The sequence below is a fragment of the Panthera pardus genome, unplaced genomic scaffold (assembly GCF_024362965.1).
Source record: "Panthera pardus isolate Hobbes unplaced genomic scaffold, ASM2436296v1 HiC_scaffold_7, whole genome shotgun sequence".
NCBI lineage: Eukaryota > Metazoa > Chordata > Mammalia > Carnivora > Felidae > Panthera > Panthera pardus.
In genome coordinates this window covers 48,576,491-48,604,480 of record NW_026527002.1, presented here as the reverse complement: position 1 = coordinate 48,604,480, position 27,990 = coordinate 48,576,491, and the positions used below count along the sequence as shown (strand labels likewise).

Below are 27,990 nucleotides of genomic sequence, written 5' to 3'. Positions count from 1 at the left end.
GTAACTGAACTGTTCGTTATTATTCTAGAGCCAGTATTTTTATTTACATTTGCAAATCAAAGTGTAACAAATCATCATGTATCAGGAACGGTAGGAATACCAAGTGTTATTTCACAACTGCCACTATGTGTTTCTTCTTCTCCGACACAATCGATACAGATCCAGGCTTGCTATGTTTGAGACGATTCACTTCCCTAGAAATAAACAAAATATACATATGTAAGCAAGCTTATGAGAAATCACCTTAACCAAAAAAAACTGTCTCAGAAAAATCAGTCTTTTCTTTCACTAAAAAAATCCCTGCTGAAAAAAAATGTTTTCACAATCAGACTGGGTAAAAATTACCTAGATATCAACTTCTGTTAACTTATTTAATTGCTTCTCTTATTATATAACAGTGTCCTTTATATAATTCTACGAGGAAATTGGCGGTGGGAGCTCTGCTTTAGATCCACAATTCTATAATGAAGCATATTAGAAAATTTTTATTTAAGAAATGGTGCTATGAGTTCTCTGCATTCTTTAACTTGGAAAATATATAATACCTCTTAATTACAGCTTCATTAGAAATCATTTTTTAAAACATGATTTACAAGTGTCTCTAGTATGAGCAGAAATGCTTTCTTATTTTGATGGAATTCAGTTTTACTGGTTGCCCTCTCAACATAATTTCAAAACTAGGTAATGAAAATTCTCTGATAATCATTGCTTCTTCCTTCTACCAGGAAAAAGAAAAAAAATAAAATAAAAGCTCAGGGAAGTGTTCAAAAACATCTCTAATGCATAACATCAACTATTCCCTCGAAAGGCAGGGTTTGGTTTATTTTCGGTGAGACGAGAGGGGGAAGTTAGAAAAGGGTACTGAAATAGAATCAAATGCCCCAAATCATACTTTCGTCGACGAGCTTCTTTCATGATGCGCTGTTCCTGAATCTGACTGTAGATGGATTTTGGTAGATGTCGGTGACGAGCAATGCGTTTTATATGAGGATGATGTTGAAATTTCTCTTTCAATTTCTGGTTATAATCTTTGGCTGCTTTTTCTCGTGATGTAAGCTGGAAAAATGTATTTTGATAATTCAATGAATGCCGTGTTGTTTTTCTTCAAATAACAAAGCTAGGAAGCACCCTTTCCTACAAAAATTAAACTTCTAGGACATGCAACCGAAATTGCCAATGTAATTCTACCCTTTACGAGGTCAGGTTAGAAATATCATCTCTGCTAACACTGAATTTCCTTTTGGGCAGTATGTACAATGTAGACAGATGCCACCAAGTGACAACATCAGTGTTGAGGAAATAGGGCTGTGTGGACCACTGACTTGGACCTTCTCTAGACATAAATAACATAGAAAAAGCACCTAAGTTAATCCCTCAACATTCTGGGGGGGTGAAAATAACTTCTGAACACAGGAAAAAAAAACATTCAATTCTATAATAATAAGGCTTCATTTAACAATGTTAAGGATGATATGATTTAAAGGAACTTACAATGAATTGAAAACTAGGCATAGTATAATACTTCCCAATCATTAAACCTAAAATAAAATTGTCTTTAAGAGCCGTTTATCATATCGTGATTTTCCTATTGGAGCTAAGGAGAAAATAACTCACGCTTACACTTTCCTTTTTAAACTCAGTATTTGTTGCTGATATAAACACTCTGAATGTTTCTAATATTAAACATGAAACATTTAGAAAAACATCAAAAACAAAACAAAAGCCAACCATAACCCCATAACCCAGAGACAGCTAGCTAATGATAATATTTGTTATTGCTTCTTTCAATCTTTTTTTTATAGTCTGAAGCTTTCTGTATTTTTTTTGAAGTTAGCATTTCACTGTCTTTGATATTAAAAGACCTCACAGGGACTTGAAGCGTTTGATGCGCCTGATTACTATTCCTTTAACAGAATAGGCATTCTCAGTTCTAATCTTCTAGTCTCTACACCTTCTCTCCTTATCTCAAGGAAAAAACAAAGAATCAAGAAGGCTCAAATATTACCAAACATTTGAATTAACAAAGGTCTTTGAGGTGCCTGTAACATGAAAAAAGTAAATCTCAATGCAGCCTTGTCTGTTTTGTTGCTAACATTTCTTTTTATCACAACTATGCCAGTTTGATCAAAATAAAGTACTTCAAATAAATTCTCCTTACAATATAATCATACCCACTAAATTAGAAACTAGCTTTACGACAGTGAAAGAAAATGGGATCTCTTACCACACCCAACTTTTCGGAAGCATTAGCTTTCCACAGACGAATGTTCATTTCATCAGATCCACACATAATATATTTGCTGTCAGAAGTCCATTTTACACAGATAACATGTTGCATTCTCTTTGTGTGATAGACTTCCCTACAGAAGAGGAATTAAGGTAAAATTAGGATTTTGATACAGAGTTTCTTTAACCACTGCCCATCAAGTATCTGGGTAGCATTTTTGAGTCTGAAGAGAATATAAAAGGGAAATTCAAATTAATTTTTATGTACCTTTATTGAACTAATATAACAAGGTTCTGTGCTAAGGAGTTAGAAAAAAAATTCTTGTCCTCAGAGAAATTACAATCCAATAAGAAAAATAAATATAAACTAAGCAAAACTAGATGCCCGGAGAAGTTCACAAAATTACTGAAGACTGATAACACAAGTAAAATATGCTGAGCTACAGTTTTTTAAAAATAAGAAATCAGGGGCGCCTGCATGGCTCAGTTGGTTAAGCGTCCGACTTCACCTCAGGTCATGATCTCGCGGTTGGTGAGTTCAAGCCCCGCATCAGGCTCTGTGCTGACAGCTCGGAGCCTGGAGCCTGCTTCAGATTCTGTGTCTCCCTCTCTCTCTGGCCCTCCCCCTCTCGAGCTCTGTATCTCTCTCTCTCTCTCTCTCTCAAAAACAAACATTAAAAAAAATTTTTTTTTTAAAATAAGAAATCAATTATCTCCCTCCTTCCAAATCAATGCGGGTAAACAATCACGCCCCCCCCCCCCCCATTTTACTGGAAAATAAAATAAATGCAATGGCATTCAAAGAGCACATCCTTATACGCTGAGCCTAATGTCTGATTTCTGTTTTGGTTAAATTGTTTAAAAACCTCACTTAAATGAAGTAAGAGTAGATGATTTCCATGTGTGAACAGAAAGGGAGGGTTACAGAAGTGTCTGATGAGTAAAGAATCATTTAATAAATGGAGATGTAAAATATCATACCTATCTGGAAAGGCTGTGAAACACACTAAGTGAATTCACAGATGACACTATATTGGGAAGTGTTGAGAGAGCATTAAAAAACAAGTAAAAGACAAGGTCAGGAAAAATAGAGGCTTTTGGAGAAATGAATTTTCCACATCTGGGTTAGATGATTCAAAACGCAGATGAGTGAGAAAGGAAACAAACTCAGCATATTCTGCACAGAAAAAGAATACTCATACATGATGACCAGACTAAACAGAATCCAGATTTATAAAAAATATCTGAAATACACTCACAAAACTAGTTTTTTACACTGTTTCTAACGGAAATGTTTTAAGCACTTGAGTGAACATATACAGAAACCCTAAGAAATCTATTTCTGAAAGGGGAAGGACGGTTAGAAAGAATATCCTATGAAAATGAAAACTAGAGGAGATAGACTTTTTCTTCTCCTTCCAATGCTCTGCTTTTGTAAGATTCAGTTCTCATAATCTCACCTATTTAAGAGGCTCCTTTTTTCATTAGCAATATAATGAATTTAAACGATAGAAAATTCAATCAGGCTTCAGTAACCATTAAAAATAATCTCTTCATGTATTAGACCAGTCAAATCTAGTGATTAATTACTTAATCAAAATAGATCCTCTTTAATGGTAAACTATGCAGAGCTTTTCTAGATTTGTTTATGCATGTTTACGAAGCTCACTAAATGTGATACTGTTAGGAGATAAATACATTTTAAAAACTTATATTCTTTAGTATACAGTCAAATTATGCCATGTGAGGGGTGCCTGGGTGGCTCAGTCAGTTAAGCATCCAACTTCAGCTCAGGTCATGATCTCACAGTTTGTGAGTTCAAGCACCGCATGCTGATAAATGCAGATCCTGGAGCCTGCTTCAAGTTCTGCGTCTCCCTCTCTCCCTCTCTCAAAAAAAAAAAAAAAAAAAAAAAAAAAAAAAAAAAAAAATTAAAAAAAAAATTAATCCATGTGAATGCCAGTCATTTACTTGTTTGCTTAGTAAATATTGAATGAAATCCCAACAGAAGCCTAATTTTAGGGCACCTGGGTGGCTCAGTCAGTTAAGCATCCGACTCTCGGTTTGGGCCCAGGTTATGATCTCACAGTTCATGAGATCAAGCCCCAAGTCCCATGTTGGGCTCTGTGCCAACGGCACGGAGCCTGTTTGGGATTCTCTCTCTCCTTCTCTCTCTGCCCCTCCCCTACTTGCTCTCTCTCTCAAAATAAGTAAAATAAACTTTGGGGGGGAAAAAGCCTGATTTCAAATACTGACTTACCTGTAGCTTTTAATAATCTATTAAAAGTTTACTTTAAAAATACACTTTAACCATTTTAAGGTCTTTCAAAGAAAAACATTTTAAAAATAAAGATTCTTCAAAGCACTAGCTATGTTATTTGAGGGTTTGTAATGAACCAGATAGAGCAGACCGCAGAATTAACTCAAACTAGCTTTTAAGCAGATGAAGGCAAAGGTCAGAGGAAATACCATTTACATCTAAATCCAACAAGTAGCATATACTACCACTGTGATTACAAAATCTCCAAACGACATCAGCAGACAGACAATTCCCTGGAAATGGGGCATAATTCCTTACTCCATACAAGTTTGGAATTACTTGAGCTTTTTAGATAGACCTATATTTGGCTGCCCATAGTGGCTTTGCAATAATTCAGCTTGAACTCAGCTGCAAGGGCCTTGAGATCATAGGTGTCCAAACATCCTAAATGCTCTTTGTCTTTCTTGTTCTTTTCCCATTCTTTGTGCCTGCTTATTCATCATGTTAGAAAAGTATTGTCCTACCACCTTTGGAGGTTCTGATGCAAAGAAAATAATGGAAGGCCACATTCCCTTGCTTCTTGGTATCTTCTAGGGATGTAAGAATAGAAACTATCGGCCCTGCCTTGGGCCTGACTGAATAATCCCAACAAACCATTCACGACAGTCTGCAGAATACCAAGTTGTAAACGAGGCAACAGCCATACGGAAACCAACACCAGGAGTTCTACAGTGGAGAGGATGGAGTGAAGATCAAAATCATCACAACACTCTAGTCGATATGCTTTTGATTCAGGCATCTTTTTTTAATTTTTTTTTTTTATTTTAAAGAGAGAGAGAGAGAGAGAGCGAGCGAGCAGGCAAACAGGGAAGAGGGGCAGAGGTGGGGAGAGAGAATCCTAAGCAGGCTCCACACCTCAGCGCTGAGCCCGGCGCCGGGCTGCACGATCCTGGGGGATCATGACCTAAGCCAAAATCGAGAATCTGACACTCAACCGACTGAGCCACCCAGGCACCCCCAAGCACCTTTTTAATCAGATACACACTGATGATGACAATGATACGCTGGTAATCAACGATACCAAAAGGGTGAGGAATCAGTATGGACCCCACAAATTACAGGGTAGAAAGATGCAACTATCGCAAGTAAAAACACCAAAGAGTTAAACAAAGCAGGCTGGCTATCACCGAAAAAGGTGTGGATGAGTTGCTGGACTGTCAGGAGGCGCTATCTGAAAGATCTTTTGTTTCGGAAACAAGGCTGGGACTAAGGTGAAGCAGGTGCAGTACAGGTGCAGGGCTGGCACCTGCACACCCCTAACAACCAGTACCTCCTTGAATTCTGCACCGAGGCACCTCACTCAGATGCGTCCTAGTGCTGACCCTGCTGGAACAGAACAACGGTGAATCAGGAGAAGGACACAACATGCCTCTGAAAATGAACGTCATTCTTTCAAAAGACTCCAAAAGCTTCAGCACTGTAGAAGCTAGGCTAGTTATCAGCGGAAGTAGTGATCAAAATTCTCATCACTGCACTAAAATGGTGAGACTTCTCCAGACTGTGTCATTACAACACCAAAGTGAATAATCTCTAGATTTTTTTTTAAGTGAAGGAAGGATCCCCGAACAACTCTGCTACCATCAATCTTTATGAAGCTGGGTAAACTGCTCTACCAGCTCCACGTTGCTGTCCTCTGGCACAAATCATCAGCTCCCACCCTCATTACACACGTTCTGTCTTCTTTCCTCTCCCAGATTCCATCACTCCTCTCCTTTCCTTTCCTACCTCCAATCACTCTGTTATCTTTCAGCAAGTCCATCTTCTCCCTACTGGAGCTTGAATTCCACTAAGCAAGAGTAGGATACTCAAGTATACGTATAGATGTCTATGTATGCATGTGCTGTATATATATATTTATATGCTATTTTAGAGAGAACGTTCACTTGAATTAATTTTAAATCTTAGTATCAATCTTAGTTAATAAATCTTAGTACAATATTATTATTGTATCAAAATGCAGACAGTCATATCTTCACATGTGAGCAACACCACTATACGACTTTATCATTTTTTTACAACTTTATTTTAGAGAGCATGCATGTGTGTGTGAGTGGGGGAGGGGGGTGAGAGAGAAAGAGAGAGAGACAGAGGGAGGGAGGGAGGGGGATAGAATCCCAAGCAGGCTCCGTGCAGTCATTGTGCAGCCTGATGCGGGGCTCGATCCCATGAACCATGGGAACATGACCTAAGCCAAGATCAAGAGCAGGACACTGACTGAGCTACCTAGGTGCATCTTAATTATCATTTAAAACAAAACAATTTTTAAGTAATCTCTATGCCCAACATGAGGCTCAAACTCATGACCCTGAGATCATGAGTTGCGTGGAGCCAGCTAGGCTCCCTAATTACCATTTTTTATGGGGAAATTTCCTCCAGCTTAATTGGGTTTTGCTTTGCATATGCTTCCCCAACACATATAAAGCATTACCAAAGAACAAGAATATGCATGAAAGTGCTTTGTAAACCACAGCACACTATACAAGAGGCTATTATCTTACACAGGAAATTAGGTTTTCTATTCCATGAAAGAAATTGCCCAGTAGGCTTTTTGCCCATAGATGACACAGTGCAAGCTGGTATCCCAAGTCACAATATCTGGGTTGAATTCTACCCTGTACACATAACCAAATAACCTTTCAAAAAAGATAAAGGACTGATGATAAAGACAAGAAAAAAATCAAACAAATGGTTTATTGGTAGTCACATACCTGCTTCTACTTTTGTCCACAGGAAAGATTCGAATAGATTTATCAAAACTAGCAGACACAAACTCCTTCCCAGTGGGAGAATAATCCACATCAAGCACCGCAGATACATGATCCATATGTACCATTACAGGAGTGTCCAGTGCACGCATATCGAAAGTATATAAGCTGTAAAAGAATTTTTAAATTATTTCATACAAATGTCTATAAAGAAGCATATGTGGTACTAATGAAACTAAGACCATTAGCCAAGTTACACACATCTAAATATACAGCCTCTTTACATGGAAGCTAAGGGATTGGGAAAAATACTACCAGTTTTTCTTATTCCTTAAGATTACACTTAAACACTTTTATCTTCATAAACATAAATCTCATTGTAGAAAATGTGAAACTTTCAAAAAAGTACAGAGTACAAAACCTACCTTTAATTCTACCGCCCAGAGAATATCAGTTAGTGCCATGTAATTACGTCTAAGCTTTTCACCATGCTAATATTTAAACACATACTTTTAACAAAATTGATAATATTGTATAAAGCTCTGTAGTCTCATATTTCATGTAGCATATTATAAGCACTTATGGTCACATATTATTTAAATAAGTTAAAAGAACATAATTATTTAAAAATTTATTTAAATACATTTGCTTATAATTTGTTAATAAAAAATTTCCAACTTTCAATTTTAAATAATATTTCAATGAAATGCCAGTATTTGAATTTTTGAAATTCAATCTTTGAGTGGAACAGACTTAATTAAATCTGGACAAATTCCTATAAGTAAATTACTAAATCCAAAAGCAAGAGCACTTTTAAGATTTTTAAGTTGACAAAACATTTCCAATAAAGTTCCGCTTTTATTAGTGATATGTAAGAGTGACCATGGCTTTTCCAAAGGGCATACTAAAAATTAGAAAACTATATGCACGGTTGGTTAAAAAAAAAAAAAAAATCATGATTTTCAAGATTTAAACACCCTTAATCAATAGCTAAAAGAATAATGCTTCAAATGAGCCAACATGCACAATGGACAATAATAAGAGAGCATTACTGTAGTCAAGTTCCAAATATCAAAACACTTCAAGATGCTAAGATTACTGAGCAAAAGTATGAGGAGAAACAGGATATCTACATAATTTCAAAGTATCTCCCCAAAGATAAATGTGAATTACAAAAGGAAAAACATAGTAACTTTACAATGCAGAAACTTGGCAGATACCACCCTAAGTGATCAAGATCAACACCACCGGTAATTAGAGTGACATCATGTACCCCAAAGTGATGAACCAAGAAGGTCACATCAGTTTTGTGGTATTCTTGTAAAACATGCAAAATCTCAATCTAAATAATGAGAAAACATCAGTCAGCCCAAATTAAGGACAGTCTACAAGATAATTGACAAGTAAATCCTTTTCGAAAGTACTAAGGTCATAAAAGATTGGGGGGATTCAGAACAGTCACAAACTGAGCAAAGGAGACATGACAATCAAATGCAGTGTGGGATCCTGCACTGGATCCTAGAATGGACAAAGAATATTAATGGAATGACTAGTGATGGAATAAAGTCTGTAGTTTATAGTATTGTACCAATATTAATTTCTTGGTTTTCCTAATTCCATTATGGTTACGTAAGATGTTAACATTAAGGGAAGCTGGCTACCACACACCATTTTTGCAACTTTTAAATAAGCCCAATATCATATCAAAATGTTTAAAAAATTGATGTCACACTTCAAAAAGAATATTTTTTTAACACAATTGTTGCAAGAAGTCACTCATGCTACTGACAAAATATCCCCAATAACATAAAATTCTCAAGAGACAAGTCATTGTTCTTTTTTAAATCTCTCAACCATAGTGCCAGGTGGCTCAGTCGGTTTAATGTCCTACTCTTGAGTTCAGCTCAGGTCATGATCTCACAGGTCTAGCTCTGCATTGGGCTCCACGCTGTCAGCCTAGAAGCCTACTTGGGATATTCTCTCTCTCTCTCTCTCTCTCTCTCTCTCTCTGTCTCTCTCTGTCTGTCTCTCTCTCTCTCTCTCTCCCTCTCTCTCTCTCTCTCTCTCTCCCCCTCTCTCTCAAAATAAATAAACTTTAAATACCCCAACATACCACAGGATTGTCAGCCAATGCCATACTGATCTCTGAGGTTACATTTCTGAGTTGACAACTGCTTTATTTTCCTTCTCTAGAGCAGTGGTTGTCAACCAGCTTTGCTTTGTTTCAGCATATTCTGTTTTTTTAGTAAATTCTGTTTTAATCTCTACCCAAGAAAAATGTTAAGAACTTATTCAAAATCTAAGCAAATGAATCCATTTGGATAGACAATGTTTACATACACAAAGTTTGGTGTTATAGGATTCTTTAGGGATCATCTATTTCAACTCTATTATCTTATAGATGATGAGACTATGGCACAAGTTAGTTTACATGCCTACTCCAAATTTCTACAGCAGTTACTGGTTGGGTCTAGACTTCAACTTGCGTTTCGAGTTCAGAATTATTAGACTATTTAGCAGGCAATAAAAGAAAGAAAATATAAAAAATATATACTATGGCAAGATCACTTTCAAGTAAGAGCAATTATAGTAGTCAAACAGTCACCCCTTATAAGCGATGTGCTCTTTGTTTCAGGTGCCATATGAAATTCTTTCCAAGGCAAGAATGGAGAAAGCCCAGGGGTCTGTAAAAAAGGTATCTTGCCGGGGCGCCTGAGTGGCTCAGTCGGTTAAGCGTCCGACTTCAGCTCAGGTCGCGATCTCGCGGTCCGCGAGTTCAAGCCCCGCGTCGGGCTCTGGGCTGATGGCTCAGAGCCTGGAGCTTGCTTCCGATTCTGTGTCTCCCTCTCTCTCTCTGCCCTTCCCCCATTCATGCTGTGTCTCTCTCTGTCTCAAAAATAAATAAACGTTAAAAAAAAATTTTTAAAAAGGTATCTTGCCAAAATAGCTAATTAGAACAAACTTCAGAAACCTTAATAAGGCTGGTCAGCAAAATATTATATTATTTCTTTTAACTGGAATAAGGCCATTTAATTTCAAAACGTTGATAAAGACTAAAAGAGCTTCAATTAATTTGGTTTGATATTCCTTGCTAATGAGAATTCAACTGAGTTTGAGTACAGAAAACCATAATAGATGTTTTTAGTTGGTACCACTAAAACTTCGTGTAATAAATCCTATTTCTGAGCTAATTTATGTTTTCACAAATAATAATAGTGGAAAGAAAAAGAACTTAAATACAGAAGATCTAAAGTTCAATCCAATGAGAAACTTCCAACTTCTCAAAAAAACATGTGTTAAGAATCTACCACAAGCATTACACTACAACACACGCTTTGGATTTAAAAAAAGAAAGAAAGAAAGAAAGAAAAGAAAAGACACTTTTTCCTCCCTAAGATTAAACTCCCAGCTTTAACATCTTCATCTCTAAAAAGGGGATAACATACATGTCCTACCTCCCTTATAGGGATACTGAAAAGATAACATAAGACAGCCAATGTGAAATGCCTTGACAAGTTTTAAGACGATACATAGGGATCATAAAATTCCATCTAGGTCAAAAACGTAAGGCTAAGTCACCTTTACGTGGAGTCATAGAATAACGTATCTGTAAATGTTAGGGTAAAAATTGAAACTGTATTTTTCCTTTTGTCTTGCTGAAGTAATAGTGATGCTGATAACATGACTACATGAGCATCAGCTTTGTGAAGAGCTACAGATTTTGTAGGTAAATATTTTTTTTAATGTTTATTTTGAGAAAAAGAGAGAAACAGAAAGAGGGAGGAAGAGCAGGGGAGGGACAGAGAGAGAGAGAGAGAGAGAGAGAGAGAGACAGACAGACAGACAGACAGACAAAGAGAGAATCCGAAGCAGGTTCTATGCTGTCATCTCAGAGCTTGATGTGGGGCTGGATCCCACAAACCATGATCTGAGCTGAAACCAAGAGTCAAATGCTTTTTAACCAACGGAATCACCCAGGTACCCCTGTAGGCAAATATTTTTAGTTTCTATTAAAACATGTATGGTTCAGTCATTATTTGTATGGTGTAAAGCAGAAAGCAGCCAATTTTTTCTAGAAAGGGCCAGATTATACATATTTTCAACTTTGTGAGCCACATGGCTGCTTCTGCAACCACTCAACTAAGGCACTATGGCACAAAAGGACCCATATTCAATACATAAATGAACACAGTTATATTCCAATAAAAGTATTTATGAAAACAGGCAGCAGACAGGATTTGGTCTTCAGATCAGTTTTCTGTTCCTGGTCTGTATCATTTTGAAAACTCAATTTTTTTTTCTAACAAGTTCTTCCCCAATTTGGGAAATATATATACTTTTGAGCGAAACAAATGACCATTTTCTACCTTGTATATCAAGAACTACTACCTATGAAAACATATTTCATTAGTATGATTTATCCAATTGAGCCATTCTGATAGAAATAAGCAAGTTATAAAAAGAAGAAAACTTACTTGTAATCTTCATTTGCTGCAGTAAAAATGAAAGCTTCCATAGGGTTCCAACAAATTGTGTTTGTTCTCATATCTAAGATGACCTGGAAGGGCAGAATACAGTAACCCATTACCATGAAATCAATTCCCTCTCAAATGGATAAATCTCCCACTTCATTTCTTTTCCTTCTTTTTCACTGATTTAAGCACATATTTAGCAAACACCCATCATGTGCACAGTACTCAGCTCCATGCAATAGGAAAGGAAATCAATCAATAATTGTTTCCTGAGTACACAGAGTAGTAGATACTGAAAAATATAAAACTACTTAATGGTCCCTCAACCTCAAATAACTTATTGAGTTTAGTCAGGAAAAGGAGATATACATAAGATATACTAAAATATTAACAAAGAAACAGTAAATGATCAAGTATCAAATTGGGGGCAAAATTAATGACTTTAGGGTTTAAGAGGAGAAGAAAGGTTTCAAAAGAGAAGCACGACTTGAGCTGACCTGTGAAGGAACAGTATATTAGTGTTTCTCAACAAGAACACTGCTAGCATTCTGAACAGGATGATCGTGTGTTGTGTGTAACTGTCCACTGTAGATGTTTAGCCTCTCAGGCACCTGTCCACTAAATGCCAGTCTCTATAATGCCTCTCCCACATTTTTAAAAAGACACCCCTGGTTGAGATCTAGTACATTGAGGAGAGGAAAAAAATAGAAGAAACAATGATAGTCTAGTATACAGAACAAAGAATAAAAAATAGCATCTCTGCATCCATCAAGGTGACCTGCCTATGACAACCCCTATTTAAATGTTCTCTTACTGACTGAAACAAACAAATAAATAGAATGCAAATAGGGACCAGATTTGGAAGGCCTTGAAAACCAGGCTATAGTTCTTTTCTTCAACCTAAAGTTATGGAACGCCATTAAAAAACAGAGAATGAAGGGCAGAGGAGGCAGAAACTACTACTTATCACACTAGATTTCATCTTAGCATTCTGCTAAATGTTTAAAATACCATGTCTTATTTTCACCAATGTGCTGGAAAGTAATTATTAATATCATCATTTTATAGGAGAAACAAAGATTAAGCTACCTGCTCAAGGTCTAAAGGTCTCAAAGTTCACGTGAGATGTGCCCACTAGATCATCATGAAGGAGTGAAATGATTAAAGCGGTAATTTGGAAAGATGATCATATTTATATAGTTGAAACTTTAAGGAATGTACTCCACTTCTAATATTTTGGAATTTATTACATGTTGTGAAAATGGTTTAGGAACAACAAAAATATTAAAAGCATTTCTTTTCCATGTGGATTATCACAATGGCCTCATGGCACATGAATGGTGTCTAGGCCCTTCTGCACCCTCAGATTTGGAGCACCTGAAATCAACTTTATACGTACTTACAATGGCACTCTTCTCTTTACTGACAATACATTTCTCTGTCGATAGTCAGCTTAAGGTTGTATTAGCTTTGATATCTAAGTCCTAGAATGACTGCTGGGAAATCTGCCACCTTGGACAAGATATTATTTATCTAAATAAAACAGCATGTAATTAAACAAATAAAGCTGGTTATGTGAGTCAGTTGCAAAATGTTCTGGAACAGAATACTATACGTATCATATGATAATCATGGTGTGCGAAGTAATGGGATGCAACACTTAAAAAGTTTGAACTCAGTGGGGCACCTGAGTGGCTGAATCGGTTAAGCATCCAACTCAGGTCATGATCTCGCAGTTTGTGAGTTCGAGCCCAGCATCAGGCTCTGTGCTGACAGATCAGGGCCTGGAGCCTGCTTTGGATTCTGTGCCTCCCTCTCTCTGCCTCTCCCCCACTCACGCTCTGGCTCTGTCTCTCAAAAATGAATGAACACTAAAAAAAATTTTTTTAAAAAGAACTTTGAACTCCGTTAAGTCTGAATTAGATACCTAAAACTTCCCGGCATTAAAGAAAATACAAAGATAACTAGGATACAATACCTAGTGAAAATGTAAGGGTCTCTAAAAAGGAACAGGCGCCTGAGAGAATGCCATTATGATCACTTTGGCTTCTAAAAACATATGAAAAAAAATTTAATTAAGAGAAAAACATTTGTTCCATATTTTTTGTTACTCACTCCATAGAAGAACACATTAACAATTGTAAAAGCAGAAAAGAAACTGAAACTCACCTTTTTCAGGGGAGTAGCTTGCCTCATGTCATATAGTACTATATTCCTATCAGAAGCACAACTTCCCAAGAGAAATGTCTGAAAAATAAGTACAACCATCTCCAGTTAAAAGCCAAGCTTGGCAGCAAACCATGTCCATTCAATGAACAAATGATTCAATTACCCTTAATGTTTAAGATACAAATTTATAACATTAAAGTCCATTTTAAGAGAGTACAATGAATCACTCAATCTCAGCAACCTTAGTTAAGTATCTTCTTTTTATTTATTTTAGTTTTGAGAAAGAGAGAGTGTGAGTTGGGGGAGAGGGGAAGACAGAGAGGGAGACATGGAATCCGAAGCAGGCTCCAGGCTCTGAGCTATCGGTACAGAGCCCAAAGCGGGACTCAAACTCATGAATCATGTGATCATGACCTTAGCCGAAGTTGGTTGCTTAACCGACTTGAGCCACCCAGGCACCCCAAGTCAAGTATTTTCACTGCTAAATGCCCCTGTGTATATTTTACAAGGTAGTGTTGCAGTGTACAGATAAATCTGTGTTCTTTTTACAACTGAACACATTTTATTTATCCATTCTTCAACTTAGACCTATTTCCTATTTTTCAGTATTACCAATAACACTTCAGATAACATTTTCATAAACGCCAATTCTTCTTTTTATAAGGTTAAAATTTCAGTAGTGGATTACTGAATCAAAAAGTATTGGGGTGCCTGGGTGGCTCAGTCAGTTGAGTGTCCGACTGGCTCAGGTCACGATCTCACCGTGAGTTTGAGCCCTATGCTGGGCTCTGTGCTGACAGCTCAGAGCTTGGAGCCTGCTTCTGATTCTGTCTCTGTCTTTCTCTGCTCCTCCCCCACTCACACTCCCTCTCTCAAAAATAAATAAACCTTAAAAAAAAAAAAAAAGTATGAACAGGGGTGCCTGGGTGGCTCAGTTGGTTAAACATCCGACTCTTGATCTTGGGTCAGGTCATGGTATCAAGGTTTCTGAGTCTGAGCCTTGCATCAGGCTCTGTACTGACAGTGTGGAGAATTCCTGGGTTTCTCTCTCTCTTCCTCTCTCACTGCCCCCCCCCCCCCCCCTTGCTTACCTGTTCTCTCTCTCTCAAAAAATAAATAAATATAGGGCACCTGGGTGGTTCAGTGGGTTAAATGTCCTACTTCAACTCAGGTCATGATCTTCTGGTTTGGAGTTTGATCCCCACACTGGGCTCTCTGCTGTCAGTGCAGAGCCTGCTTTGGATTCTCTACCCACCCCTCTCTCTCTGTCCCTCCCCTGCTCATTTTCTCTCTCTCTCAAAAATAAAATAAAATATAAATAAATAAATACACCTAAAAAAATTTTTAAACAAAAGCATGAATAATTTTATGGCTTTTGATGTTTAGGACTAATTGTTTTCCAAAGAGCTGTATCAATATACACTGCAGTGTGGAAATATGTCCATTTCACTGCAACTGGAAGCATTAAGTAGTGGCATTTAGAAGTTCATTTCTGTATGGCAATATTTCCTAATTATATAGACTAGTGCTTTTCAGTAAACATTTCCTCATGTTCATTAACTTTGTATAAACTAGGCCTATTCTTTGTCCAATTGTTTCAAGATGTTTCAAACGTTTATAAGTCAGTCATAGTAGTATTGAAGGTGCTGATGTAACTGACCCTTGGCATTATATGAAATCAAGCCCCCCACCTACCAGCAGGGCCTGAGTCCCACCAGGCCTCCTTACTCATGGTTCCTGACATAACTCTTGGCTTCTGCCTATCACTTCCTACTATAAGTGTAGGAGGAACAAGAAGAGTTATTTACTGCACAGTTGCATGACCAGCTAACTCCTACTCTGTGTGTGTACACAGCTCAAATAAAACATCGTAAAGCTAATGCTACAACCATGAACTCAGTCCTTTCCAAAACCTTCCTTTTTAAATCACTTCCTCAGAGACTTTCCCCTAGTTAGTGACTCCTTTCAACTTTTCTTGGTTTCTCAAGAAACCAAGGTCTGACTAGGTTCCATTTCTAAAAGTTTATGAGACCTTAATCTGAGCAAAGCAAAAAATTCTACCTAGACTGAAAGTCGACTTTTACACTATAAAATGTGGTAATACTCAGCATAAAATTTTTGGCTTTATCAAAATGCTAGGCTTCAATATTTTAACAGGATATTAATTATTAATGATTAGAGGAGACAAATATACTCCATTTGTTTACAGCCACATCCCCTTCCCATTAAGTTTAGTATAGGATGAGAGACAAGCATACCATTTGTTTCTACCACTAAGTCAGTTCATAAGGGTAATTTAAAGAAAAAATAAATAAAACCACATGGCTGAACAAATATAGCTGTTATACAGGCAAGTTTGAAAAACATGGTCACTATGTCATCACTAATAACTAATTATGATTTTGGAATTAATCATCAGCTCTTCTGACACAGGTGTTCACCAAAATAGACAAGCAAGATACTGTTTATCCCTCGCAGAAGTAGAAATCAATATCTCTGTTTTGTTTATTTTTTTAATAGTAGTAACATCATCTTAAATTTGGGTAGCATCTTTAAAAAATATTCACATTTTTATCACGTTTTACCCTCATGACAAACCTATAATATATACTGAAAGATCTAATTAATCTCATTTTAAAAATAAAGAAACAAATATAGAGAAGGAGTGTGACTTGTATAAGGTCAATGCCAAGGTACACCAGCACCAAATACATTTCCAGTTTAGCTCCACACCAAGTAGGACACAAAATGTTCCTAAAAATGGCTTGTGTTTGTCGCCACCTGCTTCTGCCTATTGTCACCTTGGCCTGGCTCTGCAAAGCTGACTTGCACTTCAGGCCATATCTCACTTCTACAACCAAAAGACGATGGAGTGAAAAAGATATAGTACTGATAAATACTCTGGACTAACGATCAGCAAACGTTTTCTGTAAAGGACCAGACAGCAAATACTTTAGACCTCACGGGTCATTCTGCTGTCATAGCAGAAAGGCAGCTACAAGCAATATGTAAACAAAAGGGTATGGCTGTGTTCTAACAAAACTTGATTTATAAAAAGAGACAGTGGGCTCACGAACCATAGTTTGCCAACCCCTGCTCTACACCTGTAGACTCTCTCAGAAGTGTGCAGAAAGGTATATGCTCAGGGCAGGAAGGGTGTCCTCTGACGGTATGACTTCTCAGCAGCACCACAAGGCCAAACTCTCATCAAACTACAGCATCTCACGTTCCAATACTTCATACAAACAATTTTATACCCTGCTACTTTGACTTAACCTTTCTTCCACTTTACCAGCTCGGGTGTCTGAGAGTATAAAACTTACATATCAGGTTATTTATTCTTTAATACCATCTAACATACCATCTAATGTGCTAATTTCCTACTAACTTCTAAGATTAGCTATACATGAAGCAATTTCCTTTTTTTTCTGCGGGGGGAAAAGGCATCTTTACTGAGTCTTCTGGACAATGAGTTTACCTATTGTTATGTATTCAGAAATAGCTCATGGAAAGGTCTGAAGTCCAAAGGCTAGATTAATCTAGGCTTTAGGGCAGCCTCCTTTCCTAAATTCAGACCTGAATAACCAATAAGTAGTGGTTAATCTCCAACTCTTTCCTTAGACCTGGAAGGACTTAGGAATCATCATATTAGACTTCTGAGCAAAGAAAAATGAACTATCATCATGCAGGATAGTAATCATTACTATAAACCATTAGTGCCCTCGTCACTTACAAGAGAAAACAATGCCAAATGCTTCTTCTGACCTTGAAGAGAATTAAGAAATGAACATTTTCCCAAAGGTACAATGATGTAATCTGTGGAACATGAGTTTTGAAGGCATGAGTAAAACTGAAGTTTCACCAGAACTTGCTTACGAGCACATGCACACACCCTCCTGTAACGGAGTATAACACTGGTGTAATGGTGTATAAAGTGGGCAAACACGTCAAGATCTGACCAAAGGTATCAGAACTCAGGTACAATCTGGAGAACTAACCAAATGCCAGAAGCCCATTAAGATTAAAAAAAAAAAAAAAAAAAAAAAAAAAAAAAAATTCTTATAACACACACTCAAAAGTTTCCTAAACAGAGCTAAAATTATTAAATAAAGAAAGAGTAAGCAGAACATATTTCAAAAAGAAGCATTACCTCAATCGGGTTAAATTTAACACTACTTATACTGTCGAATCCCCAGGTCATTGAACATATAGGACTTGTTCTTTGTTCATCCCAAATGTCTACTTGCTGTCCACATGTGGCAAAAACAGCTTCCTTCCAGTGATGATCAATCCCTGTATATACTGTCTTTAAAAGCAAAGATGTTGTTATAAATGGATTTATCATTAACATTTCAAATCTACATAATATTTTAAATAATACTCTCATTTTTTTTTTTTTTTAAGAAAAAGTCCCTATTTACAAAGAAACTTCTTCGAAGCCTTTCCTTAAAGGAGGAAACAGTACCATAAAAGGTGAGGATTCTTATCACACTTTCTGGAAAAAACATTAACAGGGGATGTATTTAAATTTAAATACTTATCACCGAAGTAATCCTTAAATCATCATTGGGTATTTGAAGGACCTTGGTTGGAACCAATTAATGAAATGCAAAGTAAGGTCTAAAACACTTAGTTCCACATTTAACACGTGAAGTACTGATTCCCAGGCAGAAAAACAGAAACCAACAACTGGATTAAAATTTAGGGGGAGGAATAAAGCTGGCAAGGGTGGATGCTAATATTGTTAAAATCAATAAAATGTCATAAATTTTGATATCCACTTAAAAGATCTATTCAGGGCCAGATTAAAATTTGTCTTTGTACTATGTGGTAAAAAAATGTTTGCAAAGCAAATAAGAGGGAAATATTTAGCCAATACTTTAGGCTTTTAAGAACTCTTAGCAGCATCTGCAGGCTTCCAATTGTTATTTATGAAGGCAAGTCTGACAAACTTTTCCATAGTAAGATTTAATCCCCACTACCACAAATATAGAGGTTAAGATGAAATATTTCAAAAATATTTGGAACTCCTGGAGAAAAGACATTTTACAAGAGGGAAACCAATTTTGTTTTAGGAATTACTGATTTGCCAATTATTTCCATCGTATACTCATGTCCCACCTCTACGTGCCTTTAAAAACAATCTGAAGAGCAGAACTTAAATATATACCAACAGGATACTGAAATGGCAAACTGATTTTTAAAATGCATATATTTCAAGATTAAATCGAACTTTAGAAGTTTGCTTAGTATCAAAATGTAAACATTATAAAACACAGGTAGGCCATATGATCTGAATTACACTTAAGCTATAACTAAACCATATCGCCTGATTTGCAGAATAATGTTGTAAGAAATATCAATGAAATTTATACGAAAAGCATCACATTATAATACCTCTTCACTGCCTAAGGGGTTCTTTCAAGTAAGACATTCTGAGTTTTGTGTAAGATCTATAATATAAATCAGAGAGAATCTGAAGCATTATTTTTCGTATAGATTTTCTCCCATGGACTTGCCACAGAAAATGTTTCACTGCATCCTTTAGCTAAACACAGAAGCTGAACCCAATACAATGAACACCAAAGAACCATTCAAATTCTTCAGCTGCAAAGGACCTTAAACTGCATTAAATATTGCTTAAAATAGGTCAATTATTGCAGGCTCAAGTCTCATTTACATCTTTTTTTCAAATTAAAATTCTGAAATAATTTTAGTAAAAGAGAAGAATTTTAATAAGCAAATATAAGTCAATTTTTTTTTTGTACCTTTCCTAATATTGTATGCAACGGTTCCTCCTCTTCTCCATAGCCTGGTCCATCCATTTTCCACTGCTTCACAGTTTTGTCATCACCAACCTAGAAACATTTATTATTAAGATGATAATGGACAACTGTTATAAACTGTAAACATGCTAACATATACATCAAATGATAAACATCTCTATTTTAAAAAATGCACATCCCGTATACTTCCAGTATTGTATTTACTGATACGTTAATATCCCAAAATGTTATAGTAAAGATTTGTGACAAATACATACAGTACATAAAATTAAAATAAGACAGTGTGAGTAGAGCAGAAGGAGAGCACGAACAAAGGTCATAAGTTTGGCAAAAAAAAAAAGCACACTGTAAAAAAGATGGCATTTCAAATTAGGAAGAAAAATGAATTATAATAAAATGGTATTTTGATATCATGTTACTCATTAAAAAGTTTGAACCAATCTGATACGTGACATAAACATAAAATTCCAGGGGTGCCTGGGTGGCTCAGTTGGTTAAGTTTCTGATTCATGATTTCAGTTCAGATCATGATCTCACGGTTCATGAGTTCAACCCTGCATCAGGTTCTGTGCTGACAGCGCTTGGGATTCTCTCTCTCCCTCTCTCTCTGCCCCTCCCCTGCTTGTTCACACTCACGAGCGTGCGTGTGCGCTCTCTCTCTCTAAAACCATTTTAAAAAAAGTTTTAAAAAGCCTTAAAGAAATAAAAATAAAATTCCACATAATTTTAAATGTAAAAAATTAAATACAAAATATAAAGATACTAAAGAGAAGTCATTTTTTTAACCTTGGCATGGGTAAAGTACTTCTTTGCATGACATAAGATTCCAAAAACCATCAACTCACTGGTTTTCAAGCCATGAAATGCAGACCTCTGAAGGAGCTTGAGAATTTTTCAGGGGTCCACAAGGTCAAAACTATTTTCATGATATTGTAAAGACATCGTTTGCCTTTTCACTGAACTGACAGTTACGCAGATGGTGAAAAAGCCATGAGGAGTAGGGCGTTGGTGTCTTAGCCCAATCACAGCAAGGTAACAATGGTAACTTAGACTTGGGTATGTGGTAGATATATTCAAGATATTAAGTAAAAACTAAGCTGCAAAACTGAATGCACAATATAACTTAATTTGAGATTAAAAACATAAGATAATCATACGTAGGGTATAAACAATTGTATATATACACCAAACCACTAGTTTTCCCGAAAAGCAGAAATACAGGATACGTTAACTTTCTCATTTTTTACGTTTATGTTATATGCAATCTACATCTACTTCTTAAATAAAAATATTAACAAAAATATGTATTTATGTATGAGAGAGTATAAATTTAGCTCTTTCCTTATAGCAAATTCAAAAGGGAAACCCTTCCTGCAAAACAATTCATAGTGCCCATGATATCAGAATAGAAGGGTAATTAGGAGAGAAGTTTTGGTACTAAGGTCAAATAGGAATTTCTTTTGTTGAGGATGCTAACAGAATCCTTAACATCCTTATAATAGAAAAAAGTATTTAATAAGGCAGTATCTTATTTAACAACCTGAATCTGAGCTACTGGCATCAGACCAAAACCTTAATTCTGGAAAGCCAATTCTACCGAGAGCTAGTAAGATGTAATTTAGGCACCGGGGTCTTGGCTAATCTGGCTTGACCCAATGGAATATTAGTATTTATGGAAGACAAGATAAACTGTTATTGAGAATTCCCACTCTAAAAACTGTTTCTTTCAACCAAGCTTCTCACAGCGTCCACAAGCTCAAGACCGAACTTCCTTGTAATTGACTAAGCTACTCTATACAATCTATTGAGTACAAGTCTTAGCAAATCATCAATCCTGAGAAAGGTTTAATAACATTTTGTAGAAATGAGGAGCCAAACAATATGTGCCTGGCCAGAATATCTTATCTCAAGGCTGAGTAAGCTAAAGAAAGACCTATTGGTGCTACAAATTGGGGTATAGTAGATATTATGAAATTTAGGTAATAAAGATTTACCTTTTGCAACATAAACATTTTTTGAAACACTAAGTGCTGAAATTCTGCCAGCAAGCAGTTTTCACAGGTCTTATCCCTAAGCAAACGTGACTTTAAGATATCTGAAGAAAGGGAGTAAATAATGAATCTGAAACCTCTTTCACCCTTTACTCATTTTAGGCACTCAAAAAAAAAAAAAACAAAACACAAAAAAAACCCAGCCAGTAAATCCTCTGGGATATTAAACTAATCGATATATTCAGAAGAATAACTAACTGGATGGTAGCTGTGGTCAGTTTGCTCCAACTTCCCATGCAATTCCTTCTACAACATATGGTATACAGGGTCATAAAGCTTGTGTAAAGCCCTTTAGTGAAAAGCACCTGAATTTCCTGCGAAGTAGCTTATTTTGGTTTTTGACAGCAAGTAAGTTTCTCCCTACACCAAAACCAAAACTTTTAACATTAACACCTATTCTTAATGCTGCTACATAGAACAACACAAAGTCCACTTCTTCTTTCACACAACACTTTCAAATATTTAAAGCTTTCCCAGAAGTCATCTCTTCCCTTCACTACTCCTTTCCATCTGGCCCTGGCAGCCAGCTGGTTAGTGTGTATGTATACATCAAGTGCCATACATATACATATACACATGTCAGAACTTCTGAAAGCATAGACACCAAATTGTCGACAGTGTGAAAACTGAAAGATTAGAATTACGGGACCTTGAACTATTTTTTACAGGTTCATGTTTCTAAAATATTTCTTTGTCTTCATCCTCATCATTCTTTGTAGTAGTTCACACTGGGACATTAAGCTCATTTCCAGGCTCTTCTAGCTTTCTGGCTACTCCCAGAGTTCTCCCACTTCCTAGAGGCAGGCTTTCCCCAAGGCTATTTCTCTGACATTTCTGTATGTCTGTATTTTCCCTGCCACTTTTCCCTAATAATACCATTCCATGGCCTTAATCACTATTCCTGTATTGATGAGACCAAGTTTAGTTCTGACTTCCCTCCTGAACTCCAGACCTTTATCTAGAAGGGTCTGACAGACCTCTTCACTCAAATAGGCCATTGCAGTCCAGTTCATCCATCATACCATATCCTTCCCATTCCCACTCTCCTCCTCTAAAGTTTCTGACACTCCTGACTTCTCCATTTCTGGAAGGAAGAGCAATCTTCCTAAGCACCCCTCAGTTGTCAAGTCTGTCAAACCTCCAAAATGTTTTTAAACCTAACAACTACTTTCTATGACTTTCCCTCCCCAGCACGGATTCCTTATTGCTTACTCAAATTATTAAAACAGCCTGTAAACTGATCACTTACTGCTGTCAAATTAATTATCTCAAAGCACAGCTTAGATTCTGTCATTCCTATTATAAAACTTGCAGTGAAATTGAGCAGATATTTGTAGGCCAATGTTTATAGTATCATTATTCATAAAAGCCAAAAGGTGGAGACAACCTAAATGTCCACTGATAGATGGATAAACAAAATGTGGTATATATGTATAATAGAATGTTATTCCATCTTAAAAAAGAAAGAAATTCTGATACCTGCTACAACATGGATGAAGACATTATGGTAAGTGAAATAAGCCAGACACAAAAGGGCAGCTATTATTTAATTCCACTTATGTGAGGTACTTAGAATAGTCATAGAGACAGAAAGTATGATAGTGGTTACCAAAGGCTGGAGGCAGAGGGGAATAAGGAGTTACTGCTTCATAAGTACAGAGTTTCAGTTTTCGGAAGATGAAAAAGTGGTGACGGTTGCTTAGTAATGTGAATGTACTTAATGCCACTGAAATGTACACTTAAAAATGATTAGAATATAAACTGTACCTCATGTGTATCTTAACCACACGCACAAATCCTTCAATAATTTACTATCTGACAAAATAGAAATTACTGATTCCCAACCCTGAAAATCTTCCAGAGAAAACCAAACTATATTTCTAGCCTCACCTTACATTAATCCCACTTCTCAATGTTCTATGGAATGTTAGTTAAATAACATGTTAAGTAATCATTTATTAAAAAGATCAAAAACTTTGGAGAAGACTGGAGTATACATAAAGAAAAGAGGACTTTTCAAAGTTTTAAAATTTATTTTGGGCTGTGAAACTTCAAACGCCTCATGGAATAAAGGAACTCAGGAAACATTAAATCAGTCTTACACGTGTTGAAAAGAGTTAATGACTTAACTGCATCATACTTACAGTAAAGAAAGAAGTCCCACAAAAGCGAGTACATATTCCTCGTACAAAACCCTCATGGGCTTGTATCGTACGGATACATTTTCGTTTAGTCAAGTTCCAAATTCTAACCTATGATAGAGCATACCAGGAAATTTCCGTGAACTATAAACATAAAATGTTCAGGCAGAGGCATACTACATTCCAAGAAAAATAAATTCAACACTGAAAAAGCTATGACTCACCCCACCAGACTGCTAAAAACAAAATCCTCCGGTTTAAAATACTGCAGTGCATATGGATAAGTGTATCAACAAGCAGAAAATTCAATCTGTTAAGTACTCTTGTTGATTCTAATTTAAAGTGTTTCAAAGCTCTCTCTTCTTGCCAAAGTGGAAATAAGTGTTGAATCATTAATAACATCCTCTGTGAGAAAAAAAAAACAACCCTCACAAAACGTTTACTACTGTAAACATGCTTTATTGTTCACTGTCAAACTGAGCATTCGGCTGCTACATTTCTAATTTCTGAGGTTTAGATGAGAAACCACTGTAGTAATTCAAACACAATTCATTCTTGAGAATTAACAGAAAATAGGACAAAAAAATGAAATCGAACCAATTAAAATCCACCATAACACGAAACTGAAGAACATCTGTAACATAACTATTTTTAATTTAAAATATCAGTGTTTGAAATGACACTTGCCTCTCCATCACATGCCCCAGAAAGGACAGTAGCCAGGCTCTTTGGGTGCTTTGCCAAGCAATTGACTCCATCTCGGTGACCATCCAGGGAAGCAAGGAATGGTTTTGCAAATACCCGTTCCAATTTGGTAGCATTTAAAGCTCTTACATACTCTCGCGGGACTTCAAAAGGATGTAAGGTAGGATCATAGTTTCTTGGAACTGAAATAAAAATGACTCCTCTTAATAAAACAGTTCACTTTTAATATTTCCTATGGCCTTCCTCAAGTAATCATTCAATTTGCTATTCAATAAGCCTTTGTTAGGAACACTGTTCTATACCTAGCACTGTGAAAAATACAAAAATAGATGACCTTTCACTCAGAAACCTTTCAGTAAAAAACTACGGGAAAAACATGGAAGGCATACATCTTGCAGAATAATTAGACCCTATAGATACCCTCAGCTTTTCCTTTTACAAGTCTTACTACATTCTTTAACTGCGTCGTAAACCTTTCATGGACAGGGATTCCACTACATTCCTCACTTTACTCCTTATGTGTTGCACAGTGCCTGGCACAAAACAAACACATGATAAATGTTTGCCCAACTGAGCTCTACGTTCCTTTTGAGGCAGGAAACACAACTCATCTCCAGTGCTAATCACTCTGATAGGCACACAGTGTTATGATTATGATTGTAGTTACTATTTACTGAACACTTCCCACATGTGTTTACTTACTTAAAAAACAGTTTACAATGTACAAGGCACAGTTCCAAATACTGTATATTAACTCACTTAATATCCAGACCCTATGGGTTAAGTCCTATTACTATTTCTTATTTTACTGATGGAGAAATTGAGGCATAGAGAAGTAACTTGCCTATGAAATGATGAAGCCAGGATTCAAACCAAAGCAGGCTGATTTCAGAATTGGTGTTCTTAACTATTATGCTATGCTGCCAAACAGGTTCTCAGTTAATAATTGTGCTTAGGAAATAATTCTAAGCCCACATGTCTAAAAAACGCTTAATGTTTAAAAGTAAGTGCATCTTTGGGGCACCTGGGCGGCTCAGTGGGTTAAGAGTCCGGCTTTGGCTCAGGTCATGATCTCGCAGTTTGTGAGTTCAAGTCCCGCGTCGGGCTCTGCGCTGACAGCTCAGAGCCTCGAGCCTGCTTCAGATTCTGTGCCTCCCTCTCTCTCTGCCCCTCCCATGCTCATGCTCTGTCTCTCAATAATAAACATTAAAAAAATAATAAAAAATAAAAAAAGTAAATGCATCTTCTTACCCCACAACTTCACCTTTTCATTTTTTTCTGACTCCCTGTTAATGGTACTATATCTAACATTCAGTCAAAATTTACAAGGAAATAACACCTAAATAAGAATGAAAGAATAAAAAAAAGGTAACAAACGTCTTCCTTGATTTATGTTTCACAAAGCTCCAATACTTCTATTTTTCCATTTTGCTATTAAAACTTCCATCAGAAACTATAAAGAAATAGGAAGATACTATAGAAAGTAAGACCCTTAATAACATCAGACGACTAAAAATCTCCTCATGTGGAGAGTCTATGACCAGCCAATCACTTACTCATTCCTCCATTTATAAACTTACAAAGCAACCACTATGTGCCAGGTGCTGTCTAGGCACAGTGGGTATAGAAACAAATCGGATTCTTCCCTTCTATGCAAACTCAGTGTGATGAAAAAGATAACCAAAATAATCATCATGAGACAATGTGATACGTAGACACTCTGATGTCAGCACGAAAATATGTGATAAAAAGCACAGAAGGGTGCTTTATTTTTTTTTTTAATTTTTTTTTTCAACGTTTTTTATTTATTTTTGGGACAGAGAGAGACAGAGCATGAACGGGGGAGGGGCAGAGAGAGAGGGAGACACAGAATCGGAAACAGGCTCCAGGCTCCGAGCCATCAGCCCAGAGCCTGACGCGGGGCTCGAACTCACGGGCCGCGAGATCGTGACCTGGCTGAAGTCGGACGCTTAACCGACTGCGCCACCCAGGCGCCCCCCAGAAGGGTGCTTTAAATGGAAGGGGCTACCACGGGAGATAAATATGGAAAGACTGTTGTTCAGAGAAAGGAGCTAGTGTAGACCGAGAAAGCGTGTGTGCCACAGGAAGCCTGAAAGAGAAATGTCGGAAATGCACTCAGATCTGCAAGAGTAAATGTAAGCTACTTGCAAGAAAAGTAGTGACTAGTGAAAGGAAGATGGAACCAGACGTTCAAAGAATAGGGATGATGTCTTGTCCAGGTGACATAACCTAATTTGCATTTTAGAAATATTACTACCTTGATACTTAACCCATAAACATCTTGTGAGAAGAGACCACATACTCCCCTCTCAGCATTATTCATATATATGTTGGATAATCTCTACTATTCAATCAAAATAACAAAGTATCGTCCCAGCCTCATCTTCTATGGTTTATCCCCCTTACTCAAACTGATGACACGGCCCTTCTCGTATGCTTTATCTTTATTCCCGCCTGAAGACCTTTGCACCTGGTATTCTCTTTACACATGGTTGGTCCCTTGTCATTTAGATACGATCCGCTATAATTCAGAATGTTAATGGGGGAACAGACCAGTAAATAAGATCAATAAAGAAGCCTTATTAATTTCATTTTAGCCATTCACGCATCAAACTTCTTCACAAGCATTAAGAAAACTTGATGGCTTTAAGTTTCACCTTTGTCTCTTCCACATTTAGAAGTATGTAATTTTGACGAAAGAGATTTAAAGAAGCCGATCAAACCCTTGAATCTACGAGTTTGGCTTTCAAGTTCCACTTCTCAACAACTGGAGCCAGAAACATCGGAGAGCAGCCGCTGGAAGGGGGAAGGCGGAAGTATTCCAGACATAACCAACTTTCCCACGTACCACTAGAAAAAGTTCTTCAAAAAGAGCCTTGAGGAGAAATTATCTGCTACCCAGTCCCGCAACGGCCTTATCTACACTAAGTTTGCCTTGGCAAAAGGGAACAGGGAAAGAGACTGGAGCGTCAGTCTTCACCCAGCTTTACTCGGTGGAAGCCGAGTCCAGACTGAAGGCTGGTGACTCCCTAACTTGTCTCACCTCTTTGTAAGTCCAGCTTGGTTTCGCGGACATAGTTGTCCGGGTTCCGGCTCAGCATCTTCACCTTCATTTTGGCTGCTAGGTGTGCCCGACTCCGAGCCTGTCCTCCAAGTTTGGGTTACCCCCGCCTCCTCCGGCACATGCTACTTCCGCTTCTTCTAGACTACTTCCTGTCATGTGACTTCCACGGAGTGGAAGCCAGCCCCCTCCGCAGCACCCTGCGGCGCGCCGTAGTTTTGCTGACAAAGGTTGGTCCGAGGCCGTTTCTCTGCCGTACTCTCGCGTCCGCGTCCCTCGGCCAGAATCGGCAGCGGACGGGGGCGGGGCGGGGACTTGGCGGAGGACGGCGCC

The 27,990-nt window shown here is 37.2% G+C and overlaps 1 protein-coding gene across 2 annotated transcripts; it reads right to left on the bottom strand.

Annotated features, from left to right (window-relative positions):
• Window positions 1-16: 16 nt before the first annotated feature.
• Window positions 17-27,951, bottom strand: DCAF13 (DDB1 and CUL4 associated factor 13). 2 transcript variants are annotated; one of them, XM_019467933.2, is made up of 11 exons: window positions 27,640-27,942; window positions 24,558-24,757; window positions 23,874-23,981; window positions 19,661-19,750; window positions 18,043-18,198; window positions 13,893-13,970; window positions 11,727-11,809; window positions 7,255-7,419; window positions 2,225-2,360; window positions 893-1,056; window positions 17-194 (listed from the first exon to the last, which is right to left on the bottom strand). In XM_019467933.2, exons 1-11 carry the CDS (start codon window positions 27,707-27,709, stop codon window positions 107-109), a joined length of 1,338 nt encoding a protein of 445 aa, XP_019323478.2. In that variant the 5' UTR covers window positions 27,710-27,942; the 3' UTR covers window positions 17-106. The 2 variants fall into 2 exon arrangements, with proteins under 2 accessions (XP_019323478.2, XP_053752068.1); XM_053896093.1 differs by lacking the exons at window positions 23,874-23,981; window positions 24,558-24,757 and having other exon boundaries at window positions 27,640-27,951.
• Between the last annotated feature and the right edge of the window lie 39 nt (window positions 27,952-27,990).

Bases quoted from the DNA above. Each gene is read 5' to 3' on its own strand.
- DCAF13 (XM_019467933.2), bottom strand. From the start codon at position 27,709: ATGAAGGTGAAGATGCTGAGCCGGAACCCGGACAACTATGTCCGCGAA. The intron at 18,199-19,660 runs GTACAAAAAAAA...TTGCTTTTAAAG, and splicing joins TGCATACAATATTAGGAAAG to ACAGTATATACAGGGATTGA. The intron at 1,057-2,224 runs GTAAGAGATCCC...ACATTTTTCCAG, and splicing joins CTTCCGAAAAGTTGGGTGTG to CTTACATCACGAGAAAAAGC.